This window comes from Drosophila ananassae (genome assembly GCF_017639315.1).
Source record: "Drosophila ananassae strain 14024-0371.13 chromosome 4 unlocalized genomic scaffold, ASM1763931v2 tig00000066, whole genome shotgun sequence".
In the NCBI taxonomy this organism is placed as follows: domain Eukaryota; kingdom Metazoa; phylum Arthropoda; class Insecta; order Diptera; family Drosophilidae; genus Drosophila; species Drosophila ananassae.
The window spans coordinates 370,929-392,271 of record NW_025319039.1 but is presented as its reverse complement, the minus strand read 5'-3'; the positions used below and the strand labels follow the sequence as shown (position 1 = coordinate 392,271).

At 37.2% G+C, this 21,343-nt stretch overlaps 2 protein-coding genes across 2 annotated transcripts; one reads left to right on the top strand and one right to left on the bottom strand.

The window, feature by feature from the left end:
- Nucleotides 1–3,093: 3,093 nt before the first annotated feature.
- LOC123257812 lies at nt 3,094–7,335 on the top strand. Its single transcript, XM_044717795.1, has 3 exons — nt 3,094–3,369; nt 3,856–6,127; nt 6,242–7,335. Exons 1-3 carry the CDS (start codon nt 3,094–3,096, stop codon nt 7,333–7,335), a joined length of 3,642 nt encoding a protein of 1,213 aa, XP_044573730.1.
- Nucleotides 7,336–9,387: 2,052 nt separating this feature from the next.
- On the bottom strand, nt 9,388–12,915 carry LOC123257805 (myb-like protein X). The gene is made up of 2 exons (XM_044717788.1): nt 10,860–12,915; nt 9,388–10,802 (listed from the first exon to the last, which is right to left on the bottom strand). Exons 1-2 carry the CDS (start codon nt 11,896–11,898, stop codon nt 9,460–9,462), a joined length of 2,382 nt encoding a protein of 793 aa, XP_044573723.1. The 5' UTR covers nt 11,899–12,915; the 3' UTR covers nt 9,388–9,459.
- Between the last annotated feature and the right edge of the window lie 8,428 nt (nt 12,916–21,343).

The following is a 21,343-nucleotide window of genomic DNA, read 5'->3' as shown; positions in this document are numbered from 1 at the left end:
ATTATTCAAGTAGGAACTTTGCGAGGTATTTTTGCAACAGATATAGGGCTTGGCCTTGAAGGAATCGTACATTCTTCAATTGTTCCTAAGAAAAATAATAATAAATTTATTATTGAGCAGAGTCTAATTACGATAATATCGCCTTTTATAGTTGCGTTTATAGTGTTTATTACAACAATGGTACTGCTTGTCACAGATTCTTGGGTCACTGATTTAGAGAGCACTAACATGTGCATATTTGCTTTTAGAAAGGCAATGAATTGGCCTTATATTGACTATTTAATTATGGCCATAATGTTTTGTTTTGCTTTTACTACTATTTTTACTTGGTTTTTTTGCTCAAAACAGACAATACGCTATGTGTCTATGGATAATAAATACACTAAAATCTGGGTTGTAATTTTTACCTTGATTATTCCGCTTGGTGCGATAGGTAAAGTTCAATTGCTATGGGATGTTGCTGATATTTCGATCGCCGCTTTGTTGTTTATCAACATACTCGCTATACTCAAGCTAACCTCTCAAGATCCAGAAGTGTTTACTATGAGTAGCAGATATTTGAAGTTGCAAAAACAGAGCTATAGCTAAAGCAATTTAGGCTATGCAGCTGTTGTGATATAAGAGTGATTTCCGCCAAGAAGGATGTCATCCCAGTGCCCAGACACTGGGATCCAGGAATCTTGATTGGCACTAAGTTAGTGAGCATAAAAGTAGCTAATCTTATGTTAAAACACAACATTTTTGATGGGGTTCGTGAAAGGCTGGATTCCAGACTGGAATGACAACTTAAATCGTTTGATGTTACCATAAAATAGCTTGTGTCATCACATTAGTAACACAACCTTCCTTAATAAAAATTCAACCAATGCTTGTGATAATTATATTAGCTAGTATTAGCTAGAACTAAAGGCAGAGGGTTATTAGTGAGGGATATATGGGCACTAACGATACACAACAAGAACACATTTATAATGAGCGCATTCAAGAAATTTTTCCTTTATTTGATAAAATAAAAAAGGAAGACGACCCAATTTATAATGCTAGAGTTGATTTTAACACAGTAAAGTTTTTAACAAAACACGCCAACTGGAATTGGGACGAAGAAGAAAACAAAGATAAAGCATATGGAGTTATTCTTCAGAAATGCGACAAGACAAAGAAAGCTGGACAAGAGCTTGAAAGTGAAGTTAAAGAAAGGTTGAAAGAGTATGTTGATGATGTTGCAGGAGTTTCAATATACGGTAATCACGCAAGTATTACGCTGGGAGATAACAAAAAAGAGTTTAAAATTAGCGAATTTTTAAATAGTGATTTTTGTGAGAAGAATGAAATCTCGGGATTTTCAACATTGCATAGTGATGGAAAGAGCGGAATGCATGGTTTTGTTGCCGAGGAAGAAGGGAAAAAAATAAGACATTATGTCGTAACTGATGGTTCATATGAAATGACTTTAAAGTGGTATGCGGAGGGGAAAGAATGTAAGATCAAAATTAAGATTGATGCTAACGGTGTAGACCTTGTTAAAGGTGATGATTTTTCTCTAGAACGGTTAGAAGTAAACAGAGATGTAAAAATAGGTGGTTTATTCTTGCATGAAATAGAATTCAGGGAAAAAGGAAAAGTGAATGAGGTGCAACATAATAAAGACAGTAACGAGCTATCATCTGAAACTACAACAAGAATTGATGTTAATAGAGATGTTAGCGTTCAAGCTACTGATATAACTCGAAAAAAAGAAGATCACCATTCACATTTTGGACCACAATCTAACAGCAGAGGGCAGTCTTACGATAGCGGAATTGGAAAAGATTTTGACGATAAAATTAATTCTCAGGAGGCTAAAGAAAAGCGTGAGCTTAGACAAGCAGCACGAGAAGCAAATTCGGGAGGTCAAGTTTATAACCTACAATCGCTTTTTGAGGAGAATCCTCAGAACAAAAAAACTCCTCCGCCACTTCCACCTAGAACTAGTTCACTACCACCTAAAAAAGGTGTTTTCGATGAGCAAGGGGGAGCCAAATCTGGAAGCCAAAAACCAGATGACTTGCGCGAAAATGAGCAAACACCTAATAATCAGCAAAAAGGTGCAACTTCTGATTCTTCAGATAGTTCTACTTTCACCAAGTCTGTAAGCCACAATCAAGATAATAGGCAAGAAGATGAACGGTATGACAATCCTACATTTGGACATGCTGTACCTGGAAGCCAAAAACCAGATAGAAGTGAGCAAACACCTAATGATCAGCAACAACCTAAAACCCAGCAACAAGAAGGAAATAGCAAAGGCGATCTGTTACAAGACATCAGAAATTTCAAGAAAAACAACTTACGGCACATTGATGTTGATGATAGAAAAGCATCAATTGCAGGAAGTAGAAAAAATAACCCATCACCGTTAGAGACATTAAAGGACAGAATTCCTTATTCATCTTCTCCAGATAACAGTGATAACCAAGATGCTAGTGATGCTAAGTGGAAAGAAAGTGAACAGCCGCTCTCTGCTACAGCACTCAATAATAAAAGTGACTCGGGCTATTCATCTCCAACTCATGACAATAATGAACAATCTCAAGTAAATCCTGAACAGTTAAAGAAGAGCTTAGAGAACATTGAACAAAGTGATCAAACTCCACCTGAAAATCTTCTTAAAGAAATCAGAGATAGATCACAGCAGGATAATAGAGGATTAAGGCAAGTTGATCCTACTGATAAACTGTCACAAGATAAAGAAGATGGATTGCAAAAAGACGATTTAGCAGATGTAAAAATAGTGGAAGGTCCAACTGTTAGTGTCTGTTTAGGAATGGACTATCGATACATAGTTTATAAGTCACCTATATTGTCATCTTTATATTTTCTATACCAACTAGCTTTACAATCCACAACATGTATGCACACACACACCTATCGTTAAGTTCCACAAATGTAAAATTTTCTTAGTACCAATTAGACAGCGAAACTGACAAGAACATATTACTCTACAGTCCACTACTCATTCGTCTTGCCGGTTGGGGATCATTGTTTGGTCCTTCGCATCCGGATTTGTTTTGTAGTTTTCTGTGCATTGGTTCTCATTTGTAATTGTTTCTCGGCATGGAGCAATTAAAAGCATTGACAAAAGGGCGCGCCAGACTCAAGGCCAATATCACACGGAGCTTGGCTTGGGCTGAGGACGCGCAACATTCGAACGCCACACGGGCAGAGGTGTCTTCGCGGCTGGAGCATCTCAACACAACATGGAAAGACTTCAATAGATTTGGTGATGAAATAGCTATGCTCGACGAAGTAGATGGCTATGTGGATCCGGAGCATGACAACATATTCTACGAGGAAAAATATCTAAGGGCGCATGCATTACTTTCGGCGATGGTAGGTACAAGACCTAGTCCATCAATTGGGAACAGTGAAAACGGCAGCGGCGTGCTGCAAAACAACGACGCAATAATAAGTTTGCTACAACAACAACAACAACTCTTCGAGCAGTTGGCGGCAAATCGAGCCACTGCAAACATGTCGAGACCTGAAGGAGGAGACGCCTACGCGGCGAATTCAGGTAGTGCTCAAATGGTAGGGGCATCAGCTCAAAGCGAATTGCCTAAAATTCAAATTAAACGGTTCGCTGGCAATTATTCAGAGTGGCCAGCTTTCAAAGACATATATGAGAGCACAATTCACAACAAGGCGAATTTGACAAATACGCACAAATTTCATCATTTGAAATCTCTTCTGATCGACGAAGCTGCAAATCTGGTACGACATTTGGCTATTACGGATTCAGCTTACAACACTGCGTGGGAGCGACTTAATGAAAGATATAATCGTCCACGGCATATCGTGAATTCACTATTGGAGCAGTTTATGAAGCTGCCAACAACAACAAGGTCGGATACAGCAACATTACGGAAGGTGTCAGACGGCGCCAATGAAATAGTGCGTGGTTTGGATGCCATAGAGGAAACAGGACGAGACTGTTGGATCATCTACTTGACGCTGGAGAAGCTGGATGCAGATACTCGACGCAGGTGGATCGAGCGCAGTGTGGAGACAGACTCACCCACACTGGAGGAATTCTTCAAATTTTTGGATGCACGTTGCGAGGAACTAGAGCTCAGCAAGCGTGAAACAATCGGAGGCAAGACTACAGCCTCAATCGGTGACAAGGGAAGGAAGGTCACACATTCGCTGGTTGTACTTGAAGGAAACAAGTGCAGCAAATGTCATTCTACAGAGCATCGTCTGTATGGATGCCAACAATTCTTGGATATGTCAGCAGGACAGAGGTTTTCGTTTGCCAAGGAAAACGCTCTATGTTACAATTGTCTGAATCCTGGTCATGGGGTCAGAAAATGCAAATCTACGTTCAAGTGCAGACAATGTAAAGGTCAGCATCACTCACTGTTGCACCTGCAACGCACGCAACAGGCTATTGGAACAATCTCTCAAACTGGTGAGGATCAGGAGGATCCTAGCGCACACATCTCAACGGTGACTACGAGTCACATCGCACAAGCAGAAGGTTCTGCAGCAATGGTATGTGCACAAGGCACTGCAAATTCACAACAATCAACTGGATGGAACAGGAGCACCTTGCCGACGGCCATGGTCAACGTTCGCAACGCAAAGGGAGATTTGGTTGCATGCCGACTCCTATTGGACACGGGTTCAGAACTGTCGTACATATCTGAACGCTGTATACAAACACTTGGTTTGGCTCGTACGCCATCACGCATACTGGTTACGGGAATTTCATCAACCAAAGCAGACACTACAAGGGGATGCAGCACTATAAGCATCCAATCCCGTATTTCGCAAGATCAGCTGGTAGTCCAGGCTCACGTGCTTGGAAAGATTACGTCATCATTGGAAAGGCAGACCATCGACGCGTCTGTACTTCGAGTTTTCAACGATCTGCAATTGGCAGATTCGCAATTTAGCACGAATGCCCCAATTGACATTCTTTTGGGCAGCGAACACGTTTGGAGTGTTATAACTGGAAGAAAAATCTACGACGACAAAGGAAAGCTCATTGCTATATCATCAATTTTCGGATGGGTAATTACATCACTGCTTTCATCACGCGCATGCAGCGCTACGGCACTCACAACGACAATAGACATCGATGCTTATCTCAGAAGGTTCTGGGAGCTGGAGAGCATACAACGCAAGGCAGAAGTTCAACCTGAAGACGAGGAGGTGGAGAAACACTTTCTTGCAACACACACTCGAGACGAACAAGGCAAGTACATAGTGGAACTTCCGTTTAAAGTATCCGAAACACAATTCGCAGATACACTTCAAGGAGCGTTGCAGAGGTTCAAATCAGTTGAACGACGTTTAGCACAGAATCAACAATTACGTAACGACTACGTAAAGTTCATGAGGGAATACCAGGAGCTAGGACATATGCGAGAAATCTCACCGACCGAAATTCCCAAGGGTAGGAATTTCTACTTGCCACATCATCCCGTATTGGGTCGGAAACTTCGAGTGGTTTTCGACGGATCATATCAAGACGCCAAAGGCATGGCGTTAAACGACACGCTCTCGATCGGACCGAGTATTCAGCGAGACCTATTTGCTGTGTGCTTGCGATTCCGTATGTACAAATACGTCTCTTCAGCGGACATAGTCAAGATGTTCCGTCAAATATGGGTGAGCGAAAAACATAGAGACTATCAAAGAATCGTATGGAGAGAGGATCCCTCAGATCCTATCAAGCACTTCCAACTATGCACGGTGACGTATGGAACATCATGCGCACCATTTCTAGCAGTCAGAGTGCTAGAGCAACTAGCTGCTGACCATAAGCACGAGTTTCCGAACGCAGCAAAAATCGTGTTGGAGGACTTCTATGTCGACGACGTTCTCACTGGAGCAAATAGTGAGGATGAGCTGCTACGCAACAGGGACGAACTGGTCCAACTGATGTCCTGTGCTAACCTAGAGCTCGGGAAATGGGTATCGAATACCAAACGCATCAAATCGGAGGATAACACGGATTCCTCACAATCACCAGTCAAAGTGCTAGGGCTGCATTGGCACCCTGGAGAGGACACATTGGCGTACAATGTAAACCTATCGAAAGACCCTCGCTGCACCAAGAGGCAAGTGTTGTCGGATGTCTCACGTATATTCGACCCTCTCGGTCTATTAGCACCAATCGTAGTTCAATTCAAAATACTATTTCAAAAACTCTGGCTGTTGAATTTGAATTGGGACGACGAACTACCGAGCAAACTAGCAAACAACTGGCTCAAATGGCGAGCTGATCTGGACAACCTTCACAAGCTCCAGATACCGCGCTTAGTTAAAAGCGACAAACAGAGAATCGAATTGCACGGATTTTCAGATGCATCCACCAAGGCGTACTCAGCGGTGGTATACAGCCGAGTGGTTAACGACGATGGAACCATTTCGGTCGCCATACTGGCTGCAAAAACCAGAGTGGCACCTTTGAAGCAGCAGTCTTTGCCGCGCCTGGAATTATGTGGCGCACTTCTATTGAGTCAACTTCTGCAATCCATAAAAGCTGGACTAATGAACAACGACGTAACGATCTACGCATGGAGTGATTCGACGATAGTCCTGTCATGGTTATCGTATTTACCAGCCCAACTCAAGACGTTTGTTGGGAACCGCACTTCAGAAATCCTCGAAACCATCCCGAAGCATGCATGGCGGCATGTAGACTCAAAATCGAACCCAGCGGATTGCGCATCCCGTGGCTTGGGAGTATCCGAGCTCATTGACTTCCAATTATGGTGGAAGGGTCCTTCATGGCTGAGGGACAAGGAACAATTCTTGGAAAGGTTGAACAATACTCATAACTGTACTTCTCTTTCAGACAAACGCATACAAGACGAAGTCAAAACTACCTGCCTAGCTGCGCAGACGAATGTCACGACGGACAACCCATGGGATAAGCTTCTCAATCGCAACTCATCTTGGCTGAAGCTTATACACACACTTGCTTACGTTTTGCGCTTCATTCATCGCATGAAGCACCCATCTTCGAAACAAACATCGAATTCTCTAACATTCGATGAGATCAAGGCAGCAAGGACTCGGTGGCTGCAACACGCTCAAGCTGGTTTTCAACAGGAGATCCAGTTACTACGCGCAAACAAGGCTCTAGGGAACCAATCTCAATTGGTCAAGATCTCACCAATCATCGACAAGGACAACCTGCTAAGAGTAGGTGGACGAATCCAACATTCGCAGTTGTCAGCAGAGGCGAAGCATCAGCAGCGTCCTAAGTGGACCACGCCAACCCCTAACATTTCGATCGGCAGCGTTGCGCTCGTCAAGGAGTCCAACACACCACCAGCATTATGACATCTAGCGAAGGTGATCGACACTTTCCAAGGAAAGGACAATAAGGTTCGAGCAGTCCGGATCATCCGGCTCAAAACCCGGCCAATAACGAAAATTGCGAAACTACTCAGTTCAGAAACCGTGTTTCAGGGTGGCCCGGGATGTTTAGGAATGGACTATCGATACATAGTTTATAAGTCACCTATATTGTCATCTTTATATTTTCTATACCAACTAGCTTTACAATCCACAACATGTATGCACACACACACCTATCGTTAAGTTCCACAAATGTAAAATTTTCTTAGTACCAATTAGACAGCGAAACTGACAAGAACATATTACTCTACAGTCCACTACTCATTCGTCTTGCCGGTTGGGGATCAGTGTCTCTGCTTCAACACCAAATAGTATAAGTGATTCAGGCTATATATCTCCAACTAATAGTGATAGTAAATCTCAAACAGATTTAAAACAGGTAGGAAGGAAATTAGAAGAACATATTAGACAAAGTAATCTAACTCTATTTGAAGAACTTAAAAATACATTAGGTCAAGAAAATCTCGGGTTAAAACCAGCTGATCAGAGTCAGATTAGCGAAGAAACTAAAAAACGCTTGAGAGAAGTTGGGTTGCTAAAAGACAGCTCAACAGACATAAAAGCAAACGATTCGGGCTATTCATCTCCAACTCATGACAATAATGAACAATCTCAAGTAAATCCTGAACAGTTAAAGAAGAGCTTAGAAAACATTGAACCAAAAGAAATCGGAGATACGAGTGAGTTAAAAGGAGCATTGGGAAACCCGGATAAAGGGTTAAGAGAACCGGCACAACAGGCTACTAAAGAAAATATTCCTAAAGATTCATTCTCAGAAAACATTTTAGAAAAGATAGGAGAAGGTAAACAATATGACCCTATACGTAAGTGGTTAGAAAAAACAGTGGCAGAACGAGAAAATAATGACACTAATCCAACTGTAGATCAAAATAGCGAACTATATAAATTACTAGAGAAAGATGAAGCACAACTGAAAGCTGGAGTAATAGAAGAAGAAAGAGGAGATACTTTAACAGAACACACTGATGGTTATGATCGCAATAGAATTGCATTAGCTAACAGAAATAAAAGACCACTAGATTGGGCTAAACAGGTTGCTGAGTCACAACAAAAAAAAGATACTAATAAAGGTATTTCAATATAAATTGAAGTTAAAATAATTGCTTAGCAAACAATAGGTTTCATGTAATGGTAACCCTATAACGGAAGAGTAGGAGCCGCGTAAGAACAATACGAACACTCCAGCTAGGCCTTGTATGTTGCATCCCCCCGCCCTATTTTTCCACTCTTCTGATGCTAAATAATACTTAATTTCTTGTTCACTGAGACGTTTAAATTTCACTATTGTAACCACAGTCCTGATATGTTGTTTAGATTGATCGGGAGTTAATAGACATACACTGGTGTATACTCTATGCCTTCTTCCTGATAACAAGCGGATACATTTTTCTGCTTGCTCAACGTTTTCAGCTTTGAGCAATATCCTTCTACCACAAGCAACAACTGTATCAACACCAAGCACAAAGTAATTTGGATTTGAGCTTTGTATTTTCTCCGCTTTACTTTTTGCCATACGGATTGAGTAATCCTTCGGAAGTTCCTTTTTTAAAGGGGCTTCATCTATATCTGCTGGCAAAATTAAACCTGGCTCAATGTTTATTTGTTTTAGTAAAGCTATACGCCTTTTCGATGATGAAGCAAGAATAAGATTATTTAGAGATCGTTCTGTCACTTGTACCTTTAAGCCTTCTAATGATCCTACCCTTTCTCGCATTCCTATCGTAAATGCTCATCTCAACTAACACCCTATCCCCTATAATGATGCGTATTTTACTTCTTCTCACTTTCCCTGATACATGACAGATAATCTCATGTTCATTGTCCAGTTTCACTCTAAATTCTGCTGCAGGTAGTAAAGCAGTTACTGCCCCTTCCACTTCAAAAATTGTTTTCGATTTCTCGTCTTTTATCATATGTTATATTATAATTTAATAATCTTTTTTAGTCTACTATAGATTTTAAATTATTATCAACACAAAAGACCTTTTGCGCCCCACTTAAGTTGCAACTTAACCCCAACCATCTTCACAATGATACCCTACCTACGTTTCTACTCTCTGCCACCTTCTCAATAGAACTTATAGGACTTATGTTGAAAGATAAATCATTATCACAATTTTCTTCATCGCTATCAAGTCCACTATCAACGCTTAAAGATCTGAGTAATGTTGTCTTCTCTCTCAGTGGAACATAAGACTCATTATCAACGCTTGAAGATTTGGATAACCTTTTCTTCTGTCGTGGAGCATTACCAGACTCATTAGAAATTTCTCCCGTTAATTGATTGTTGAAGCTCCTTTGTTCATCAGCACGAATTTTTTCTTCCAGTCCATCAAGCATTCCTACCAATTCATCACCCCATTCATTTTCTTCTTCTAATAATTGTTTACACTTTTCTTTCTCACGCTCTAGCTCGTTTCTTAACTCTTCGACTTTATCTTCATCTTTAGTGAGTTCAAGTGTAAGCACCTTATCTCCTGGAAATTCCTCGTACTCGTTTTCTAGTTCTTCAATGTTGAGTTTTAGTCTCTCTTCTCCAAGTGTATCTTGTAAATCGCTATCCTGCCTATCTGATTCTTTAATCTTTTGCTCAATTTCTACTTGTACCTTATATTCCTGATCTAATTCTCTTAGCTGATCTTTCAAGCGCTCTTTCTGCTGGCGTCGTTCAACCATTATCTGTTCCGCATCTTCTCGTGCTTGATTTAGCTCTTTTTCCAAATTCTTCTTTCCTGCATTAACAATTTTCAGCTCTTCCTTTAGGTTTCTTTTTTCTTCATATACACCTTTAAGTTCTTGTGCTTTCCCTTGTAGCTCTTTTAACACACCTGCTAATTCTTCATTTTTTTGTGCCAGTTCAGTTTGCAATTCCGTGTTTTTTTGCTCCTCTTTTTCAAACCTGTCTTGTAAATTGCTATTCTGCTTCTCTAACTTTACAATTGTTTGATTAGCTTCTGCTTGGGTTGTTTCTAGTTTCTCCTGTAGTCGCTGATTTTCTTGTATTAATTCATGGTGCTTTTTATTTATCACTTGCAACCCTGCTTCTATTTCTTGCTTCAATTCAACAGCTTCTTTTTTCAAATTTGACATTTCTTGCTTCAATTCAACGTTTTTTTCGGACAGCATCTGATTATTTAAAATCAATTCATCCATTTGTTGTGAAGCAAATTCTGTCTGAGTTCCAGTGTGCTGTAAATTGACTTCCGTTTTAGTTTCGATTTGTTGTGAAGCAACTTCTGTTTGAGTTTCAGTGTGTTGTAAATTGACTTCCGTTTGAGTTGATGCATTGCTATTAATAGAAGGAGGAAGGCTATTGTCAGCATCAACTTTAGGGTCTAATTCCCCCTCTGGTTCCTTGCGATAGGCCACTATAGATTCATTTTGAAAATTGTTATTAGCAGTAGGTACAACATCAGCAGCCTTACCTTTTTCTAGTACAGCATCATATAAGGAGAGACCTTGAATATATAATTCATCATTTTGCTTTATCAATTCTAAGATCTCATCCGATAGCACAAAATCTTCATCATTAAATTTTAGTACTTCAGTTATGCCATCGCTACTCACATTTATAATCATGGTACACATTTCGGATCCATCCTTTACAGGCCAAGTGCTTTTCATTTCATAATATGCGCCCTCTTTAAATTCATAATATCTTTCCTTACCTTTCCGATGAGCGTGTATTTCATGTTTTTTATTGCAATAGATATTCAGCTCTTTAATATCTTTCTCTTGCTGTAAAATGTCACTCATCCTGGTTGGCTCACTTCTATTGTAATTAATAGAGTTGATATTCAAAACTCTATAAGCGTTATCAGTTTCTGTGTAATAAGCTTGAAGCTCTACGCCTTTCCTTCCAAGATATTTACTTGCAGCTTTTTTTCCCTGCTCTGCCAACTTTATGCATTTATCTATATCTTTCTTAAAGCTCTTATTAGCAGACTCTGTTACTGCTTTATCTATGTACGTTTTTTTAAAATCTCTATCATTTATTAGGTCATAAAAACTCCACTCATCTCTATAAGCCTTCTGTATAGCAGTGAAGTCACTTTCTTCTTTCAAAAGCATTAAGAAGCTTACCTTGTCTTCTAGGTCTTTTAGTTTAAAGCCTGTTATTATCTTCTCTAATTGAGAAAATTTTTCAGCAGGATTATTTAAATTTTTTAACTCTTTGTATAATTTATTATTTTCTGCAATTGAGCGGCAGAACTTTATTATAGCAGAGTCCTTAGTGAAAGAATTGTCTTTTTCCATTTTATTGATACAGTCCTTGAGGGATGTAAAATGCGATTCAAGCCATGACGAATATAGATCGTATTCATAAGATGCCAACAAGCAATGTATTGCATTCCAAGCACATGATGCTACCCTTATAACTGATTCAACATCATAATTCTCTGACTGATTACTTGTTTTTCCTGCCTCTGCTGTTTTTTCTTCCTTAGCCAAACTTCCAGTCATAATACGCCTCCTTAACTATATTTATATTATACCAATTAACATATATTAAAAGAAATCAAACTGTATAACCTCGTCCTACACTAACTTTTATGATTACTTAATTGTGTAAAAATAACTGCAAGTGTTAAACTTGAGCTTTTATTTTTCATTATACATTTCTTACTACATGTTTATACTGCTGTCTTGCATAATAGACTATTCGAAGTTACACAAGTATTTTTTTTATTAGATAAGAGTTAGTAAGAGCCTGTTCATAATTTTTTCAGAAGTAAGGCAGTGAAAGCCAGAACGACCATTTGTAGGCTAGTATTGAGTTTTCGCTCACAATTTTTCCACAATCTTCTACATTTTTCTAACCAAGCAAAAGATCGCTCCACAACCCATCTTTTGGGCAATACAACAAAGGAACGTAATTCATTTCTTTTGATCACTTCAACGGTTGCACCAATAATCGTTTTTATTTGAGTTACAAAATTCTCTCCAGTATAGCCTGCATCAACCAGTACATTTTTAACTCCCGAGAGGTTTTCTTTTGCATTTTCGACCATTCTCACAGCACTGCTACGGTCAGTTATCTCTGCTGTTGTTGTATAAATTGCATGCTTGCGTATCTACTGCAATACGGCCCTGAAATCTTCTTGCCTGCATCATAGCTTCAGCAGTATCTGCATTTTTTATACTCTGTGCATCAATTATGCAGAAGCTTTTCCGACCATTGTTTTGTCGCAATTATTTTTTTTTAATACCAGCTCCAGAACACTTTCTTTATTTACATCTGGTTTTTCACTCCACTTCTTAAAATAGTCGTAACAATTGCGCCATTTTGGGAACTCTTTTGATACCATTCTCCACTGGCAACCACTTTTTAACACGTATAACACTCCACAAAATATATCATGTAAATCAAGTGTTCTTGGTTTTGTCTTCTTTCTGCAAGATTCCAGATCTGCTACAATAATCTCAAACTTTTCTCGACTTATGTCACTTGGTTATAAACTTCGCATATCCTACTTTATATACTTTATCCTCTCACTTTATCTCTTTTTTGAGATTACGTACAGGCTCTAAGATACAAAGACGTTTTCAGAAATCTTTAAGCTTAATAACATCCTCTCTCTTTGGACTAGTTGAGATTAGATGAATTGGTACACCTATTAATTTTTCTAACCCTTCTATATATTTTATTAAATTGATAGGCAATGTTTCAATCGACCTTTTACCTTGAGTTACCAGCCAGGAAACTCTTCATATATTGGCTCTAATTCCCCTTGTATTGAATGCGATGCGGGTAAATAATCATACATTTTTCCGCTATACTTGTAACCAGTGCATATTTTAATTGTATCAAAAGAATTAAGCACATCTAATTTGGTTAATACAATGCTTGAAACTCCAGAGAGTTGTACGGCCTGGCGCACTAAAACTGCATCGAACCATCCGCAACGCCTTCTTCTATTGCTCACTGTTCCAAGTTCCTTACCTATAGTAAACAAGCTATCTCCTACTTCATTTTTCTGCTCAGTAGGAAATGGGCCATTGCCCACTCTTGTTGTATAAGCTTTTACCACACCAATAATGTAAGCATTGGAGGATAACCCTGAGCCTGTTATTGCTTGCGATGCTACAGTATTACTTGAAGTAACAAAAGGGTAAGTTCCGTGGTCGATATCTAAAAATGCGCCTTGGGCACCTTCAAATATTATTTTCTTACCTTCTTTCATCAAGTCATTTAATATCTTCCACACAGGTTTTTTATATGAAAGAATTTTTTCTGAAATCTCTTGAATTTCCTTTAATATTTCTTCTTTTTTAACTACCTGGTAGTTAAGGCCTTTCCTGATAGCATTGTGGTAATTCAAAAGAGTATCCAATCTTTTATTGAGCTCATCTGCGTTTTCTAAGTCACAAAGGCGTATAGCTCTCCTCCCAACTTTATCTTCATAACATGGTCCTATCCCTTTATTTGTTGTACCAATTTTGTGATTTCCATTTAAATCTTCAAATAGCTTTTCCTTGTCCTTATGTACGCTAAGTATTAATGGACAGCTCTCAGATACCATCAAGTTGTTATAGTTTACGTCTACTCCTTTAACTTTCAATGACTCTATTTCTGAGATTAGAGCGTGTGAATCAAGAGCAACGCCATTTCCTATGATAGATATTTTGCCTGGCCTCAAAACAGCAGAGGGCAGTAAATTTAATTTATAAACCTCATCATCTACTACTATAGTGTGCCCTGCATTATTTCCTCCCTGAAATCTCACAACTACATCTGCATTCTCAGAAAGATAATCTACTATTTTACCCTTGCCTTCGTCACCCCATTGCAGACCAACAATTACAATATTATTCATCATTATTTTCTAGATTAATACATAAATATTAATGCAGTACGCTACAAATGGAAAGAGAAATCTACGCCTTTCCTACACCTCTTAAATAAAGAGTTTCCAAGCCAGATAAAACATTTTTCCTATAGAATTGCAAGAATGGTTTCCCTACGTAATACCGCGATTCATTCGCGGTATCTCAGCATAGATTCCGCTAACGAGTAGCGGAATGACGAATTTGTTGTTTTTCAAATTGTAGATAAACCCAAGCCACTTTAGCTATAGAATTGCAAGACTATCTAATACCGCACACTAATTTCTCTCTTTATCTTATATAAATTAATTAAGTAAAGCGAATACAGTATCCACACTACTAAAAAAAATGTGGCACAAAACATAAACATTACAATGAGTGGCAACAGCAAAGAACCTTCTATTGCTACTCCACCTCTTCTCAAAATGCTTGCAGGCTGATGAAGAGTAGACCATAAATTCACAGAAAATTTTACTATGGGAATATTTATAGCACTAAAAATGGCAAATACTGCTGCTGATTTTTCTGCCCTCGCTTCATTATCAAAAGCGCTCCACAATGAAAGGTAGCCAACATATAGGAAAAATAAAATCAGCATTGAAGTAAGCCTTGCATCCCATACCCACCAAGTGCCCCAGGTTCCTTTTCCCCAGATGCTGCCTGTGATTAAACATATTGCCGAAAAGACTGTCCCTGCAGGAGCAGCAGCATGTGCCAAGACACTAGCAATGCTATTGTTCCACACCAATGAAATGAAACTGAGTGATGCAATTAATCCATATATTCCAAGAGCAAGCCATGCAGAAGGCACATGAAGATACATAATTCGTACAATTTCTCCTTGTTTATAATCTTCTGGGGAGAAGAATAACGCCAAAGACATTCCAATTAAAAAACATGCGAAACAAATCACCCCAAGCCAAGGTAGAGCTTTCTTAGAAAAATAAGAGAAATTTGTAGGCTTTAATAAAAACATTCATTTTGAGAATAATTGTGTTAAGAATTTACCAATTAGTTTGAGTTTTATCAACAGGATAGTTTTTCTATATTTACGTAGGTCAACAAATTAGCATAATTTCAGTAGCAGATTGCTAGCTATTATTTTTAGTATATGACCCTTAAAAAGCTTAATCTACACTTAGTATCAGATTCAAGTGGTGAAACTGTTATATCAGTTGCAAAATCAGCTCTGAAACACTTTCGTTCTGTAGAAACGATCGAATATGTTTGGTCTTTTGTAAAAGGAGAAGAGCAGATTGACAAAATTCTGGAGGAAATTAATAGGAAAAGTGATGAGCATAATTTTGTTATATGCACTATTACTGATGATGAGCTAAGAAAATATCTAAAAGATAACTGTATAAAGTTGAAAATTCCCTATAGAGCAATATTATCACATATTATTAGAGAAATTTCGTCTTATCTTGAAATTGAAAAAGACGAAAAGCTTGACTTGCATACTGAGATAAATAACGAATATTTTCAGCGCATTGAGGCAATAAACTACACTATTAATCATGATGATGGACAAAATATTCAAGATATTGATAAAGCAGATATAATTTTGGTTGGAGTTTCACGTACATCAAAATCTCCCACCAGTACGTATTTAGCTTACCGAGGCTATAAGGTTGCAAATATTCCTTTTGTTAGTGGGGTACCCTTTTATGTCGACTTGGCAAAATTAAAAAATAAACTGACAATAGGGGTAACAATAGACGTAAGTAGGCTAATAGAAATACGCAAAAATAGACTTACTTCAATTAACAACGAAGATAATAATATATATGCTAACCCTGAGAAAGTAGAAAAGGAAATTAAAGAAGCAGAGGAGCTCTTTAAACAGAATAACTGGCCAATTATCGATGTCACGCAAAAGTCGATCGAAGAAGTATCAGCAACAATTATACAATATTTTAATAAAATGTTATCAATTGACTAACTCTTGATAAGTGATTATAATGTAAAGTAATTTAATTCTTACTATAGATATGAAAGTCAAAGGGTCGCTAAAATCTCATCGTAACAGAGATAAAAATTGTAAAGTTGTGAAAAGGGGTGGTAAGATTTACATTATAAATAAGGTAAAGCCAAGGTGTAAAGCGCGTCAAGGTTCTTAGCTTTTTGTTCACCTTTTCATGTTATATATTTTTTATATGTGAAAGTACGGTGCTTATATCTAAAAAGAAGCAAAAGTTACTGTGTTTAAGCGCAGCCTTACTCATTTCTTCCCTTACATTATATTTCAGCATTAGCACAATTACAGGTAAACGTGGCTTATTGACGTTAATCGATTTAAAAAAAGAAATCGAGTACAATAAACTTTTGCTAAAGGATGTCTCTTCTGAAAAGGAAAAGTTGGACAACAAAGTATTTGGCTTATATGAAAAAAGCTTAGATTTAGATCTGCTTGATGAGCAAGCAAAAAATGCTTTAGGTTATGTGAACCCTAATGAACTTATGGTTGTTCTTGACGTGGAATAGCAGTAGTGACCTTACCCAGAAAAAGTGGAGAGAAAGAAAAGAGTTTTTTCGGGTAAAATAAAATTTTGGAGGATTAGAAATGGTAAGAGAATATACGGCAGAATTCAAATTGGAAGCTGTTAAGCTGGCAAATGAACAAAGAAAGGCAGGTCAAACAATTACAAAAATAGCAAGAGATTTAGGAATAAAGGGTGGTTTATTAGGAAAATGGATAAAGAAACACAACGAAAAAAAGTCGGCAGCAGATGCATTTCCAGGTAGAGGTAACATGGCTCCTTACGACAAAGAGAGGTTTGATTTACAAAGCAAGAGTAACAAGGGAAAGAGACATTTAAAAAAAAGCCCTGGCCAGTCAAAAAGAGTAAAATATTTTTTTATATAGTAACTGCTATAAAGTACAGGAATTATGTAGGATTTTCTGCTAGTGGCTACTATAAGTGGACCACAAGAAAAATAAGCAGTAGAGAATCAGCAAATAAAGAGCTACTCGAAGCTATTCAAAAAATATATCAAGTTTCTAAATGTAGATATGGAGCTCCTAAAATTCATGCTGAATTGAAGGCTTTGGGTAAAAGTTGCAATTTGAAAACGGTGCAAAGTATTATGCAGAAAAATGACATCAGGGCTATACTGAGAAGAAAGTTTAAAATTAAAAAACAACAAACAGATAATAGAGCTGTAGCTCCCAATATACTAGATCAAAACTTTATTGTTGATCAACCAAATAAAGTATGGGATTACTTACATCAAAACCAAGGAGGGATGGCTATATTTGGCAGCAATAATTCTCACGTATGGTAGTTAATGAGTAGTGCAATAAATAAACAATTGGTTATGAACTCTTTATTAATGGCCATTAATAGGCGTAAACCTGTTAAAAATCTACTGCTGCACAGTGACCAAGGTTCACAATATACTGCGCAAGGGTATCAATATCTCTTAGCTGTAAAGAATATAGATGAGTAATAAAGGCTGTTGTTACGACAATTCTGTTGCAGAAAGCTTCTTTAGCTCATTGAAAAGAGAAATACTTATTGATACTTCACAACACTCTGCTCAACACACTAGAACTGCAATATTTGAATACATAGAAATTTTTTATAACAAACAACGTCACTATTAACTATTGCATTCCAGAACAATTTGATGCATCATTCTTTTTGTAAAAAACATTCCACACTTTCTCTCCACTTTTTCTGGGTAAGGTCAAAGGATCTTATGTCTTAAACCTTATCACCAGGCTTAACAAATAGGTGGCCCAATACTATTAACTTTATGGATTTACCTTCGTTATTTGCTACTATCCAAACCCCATCGCTCTCATGATCAACAATTTCTATTGGTGCAAATACTACATAATTATTGTCATCAACAATCTTTATTCCAAGAGCACCCTCGTCACTTAAGCTCAGGGCTGAAGAAGGAACTTTATATGCAAATCTTTCGCCTGAAGGTAGCCTTACGTTGGCAGTTAGTCCCTGCAAGGATATCATTTTATTATTAGTTACCTTTACTTCTACCCTATAAGACCCAGTTTTAGGCTCAGCAATTTTACTAATAAAACTTACTTCACCTGCCAATTCTTTTCCGTCCAGCAAATTAATTTGAGCTGTGCTGCCTAGCTCTATTTTATTTACTTCATTTTCCGAAACGTATAACACTACAAGAATTTGATCGAAATTAACCACGTCAGCTATTTTTTGCCCAGCATTAACAAAATCCCCTTCGTTTGCATTGATTTTATCAATATAACCATCTATAGGAGATGTGACTGCAGTATTTTCTAAATCCAATTCTAGCCTTTTTAGGTCAGCTTTTGCACTTTGTAACGCAGTAAAAGCTGCTTCTACTTGTATTTGTGCCCCATAGCCTTTTTTATTCAGTTTGTGAGAGGAATCATACTCAATTTCACGCTGCTTTAATAAAGCTTTGGCTTTCTGAGCTTGCTCAATCCTGTCATAATCTTCTATCTTTAACACTACATCATCTCTTTTTACCTTTTCACCATCAGGTAAATAAATAGCAATAATCTTACCACTTATTTTTGAGACAAGGCTAGCTCTATGTAAGGGATTTACTGTACCAGAAAAATTTAAATATATAGTGCGGTTTTGCGGCGCACATTCTTGAGTTTTTACTGAAAAGCTACTAGTTGCATTATCGCTATGAACCGCCTGATCTTTTTTTAAAAATGCACTGCTGATAAAAAACAGTAGAATAAAAGCAATACTGGAAATGATGATTACTTTGTTTCTCACCTTTAAACAATAGAATTTGTTGACCAATCTTGTTAGAAACAACTGCATAAATTTTCGAATCAGAAATGTAAGTATAATACATGTACCATTGTCACTCCATAAATAGTTTTATATGAGAACAAACACAAGATTTTCCTACAATAAGTAAGTTTTTTATTGCTAAAATGCAATTTTTAATCGAATAAAAATGTAAAATTGCAAACAAAGTTGTGCATAAGACTGGATTTAAAAAAATCTTGAAAAACATACTAAAACTTTTAAATAATAACTTTATATCTAGTGGCTTTGCCTTCTCCAAGACGCTGTAAGTATTTCATCCCTAGCAGTTTCTTTGTAATTGCCTCTACTGTTCTTGGAGGAAATCCTAGAGCTTCTATAGCATCTTTTCTACTAAATTCTTTATCTGCAAGGCTAAGTGCCCATTCCCAGAAGAACAATTGTTTTCTTGATAATAAATATTCAGTATTCTCCCTCTCAAGAATATAATGCGCCTCATTTGCTTGCGTTTTGAGTACATTAAGAAAAAATATTAACCACGGGGAAATATCTTCTTTGCCACTTTTCCAGCTACTTTGTGTTTTATTAAGCGCTAAATAGTAATCAAGTTTGTTAGTTTCAATTATCTTTTCATGTGATACAATAGATACAAAATCATAACCCTGCTGCAACAACATTAAATTAGTCATCAATCTACTAGTTCTGCCATTCCCATCTTGAAAAGGGTGTATTGCCAGATACTCAAAAACAAAGTTAGCAACAATAATAAGAGGATGCTTAAATTTATTATTTAAGGACCAGTGATACCAATCAATAAGCTCTTGTACTTCCTTTCTAACAAGGTAAGGTGGTGTGGGATCAAAAATTATACCAACAACTTTTCCATTCTGATCTTTTGCCTCAACTCTATTAGAACTTGCTTTGTATTTTCCTCTATGATACAAATCTTTTTCACTATAAAGTAGCATCTGGTTGTTAATGTGCAATATTGATGACTCACTAATTGGAATATCCGTATAATCATGAAATATTAGTGTAAGCATTTCTAAGTAGCCAGCAATTTCTTGCTCATCTCTATTTTTAAATTTTTTGACACGTAGGTTTTTATATAGATCCTCAACTTCTTTATCGGTTAGACGATTTCCTTCAATACGGTTAGAAGCGCCAGAAGATGTAACAATAACTGAATGAGTTAATCTTTCAATTGTTTGTGGTAGTAGTTTTTTCGTTATCTGCCAGCTATTTTTAACACTATCAACTGCAGTAATTAACTCGTACACTTGTTCAATTACAGGCCCTTCTAGGTTGAGACGTGTACTAAGACGAAAATTCTTCCAGTTCATATTCTTCTCACATGCATATTATGTGAGATAATGTGAGATAATGTGATAAAAGTCAATAGTAAGCTTTATATGCATAGCAGAGCTAACTACAAAAATTATACATTTTCAAGTGATCCTAACCATATCAAAAACTACAGGGCAAAGCTGTTGGAGGAAGGCTTAATTAGTTAAAAATTTCAATCTTATGTAAAATATTGTCTTATTTTGTAATTTTCTTGTTGACTAACGAGACGATATTTACTTTTCAATAAACTCCATTTGCATTTCTTGTATACTACTTTCTATTTGCTCTATTTGTTCTATTAACCTTTCTTCTAAGTCAAGATTACCGCTCAGCCTCGCTTCGGTTCTTTCTTTTCGTAATGCATTTAATTCTTTTAGTAACACTATATTATTCCACACAATTTCTGCAGATTTTCTCTCGTTCAGTTGGCTATTTAGTACACTAGTTTTTTCAAATACATACTTTATAACGTTAAACTGTTTCAATTCTTGTAACAAAGCCTCTTTATCGAGTTTGTTTTTGTTACTTATTACATCAATTATACGCTGTTGTAATCTTTTCATCTCATTAGTAAATTCAAAATGAGAAAATTGCTCAAAAAATATAGGACGGTTCAAGATTTCAGGAAATTCTACGGCTATACGCAAAATTACGGCCTGATTTTGCTCTGCTTCAATTAGCTCTGGAGATTTGTTATGAAGATACTCACCTTTTGTTGCTCTAGTTTTACTATTAAAAATCTGTTTTTTGAAGCTACTTCTTAGTTCACTAGCCTTATTGTAAAAATAATCTCTGTAATACCTTCTAATACTGCTGTTGCTAATAGTATTTACATATTCCATGAACTTGTGCTCAAGAATTGAATATTTTTCCGGAGCAAGTTTTTCATAATTTTGCAAATTGCTATCGATTATGTGATGCCATAAATATTCAGAATGAAGTTTTGTTGAGTGATCAAGCGCAGTCAATACGTCTTCTTTCTTGTATTCCAGTTC

What these genes read in the sequence shown, in the direction of transcription:
- LOC123257805 (XM_044717788.1), bottom strand. Translation starts at nt 11,898, where the DNA reads ATGACTGGAAGTTTGGCTAAGGAAGAAAAAACAGCAGAGGCAGGAAAA. An exon ending in TGATGCTGTACTAGAAAAAG is followed by an intron (nt 10,803 to 10,859) that starts GTAAGGCTGCTG and finishes ATGAATCTATAG; the next exon opens with TGGCCTATCGCAAGGAACCA.
- LOC123257812 (XM_044717795.1), top strand. Translation starts at nt 3,094, where the DNA reads ATGGAGCAATTAAAAGCATTGACAAAAGGGCGCGCCAGACTCAAGGCC. An exon ending in ATGCATTACTTTCGGCGATG is followed by an intron (nt 3,370 to 3,855) that starts GTAGGTACAAGA and finishes CTATTGGAGCAG; the next exon opens with TTTATGAAGCTGCCAACAAC. An exon ending in AGTGTTGTCGGATGTCTCAC is followed by an intron (nt 6,128 to 6,241) that starts GTATATTCGACC and finishes CGAGCAAACTAG; the next exon opens with CAAACAACTGGCTCAAATGG.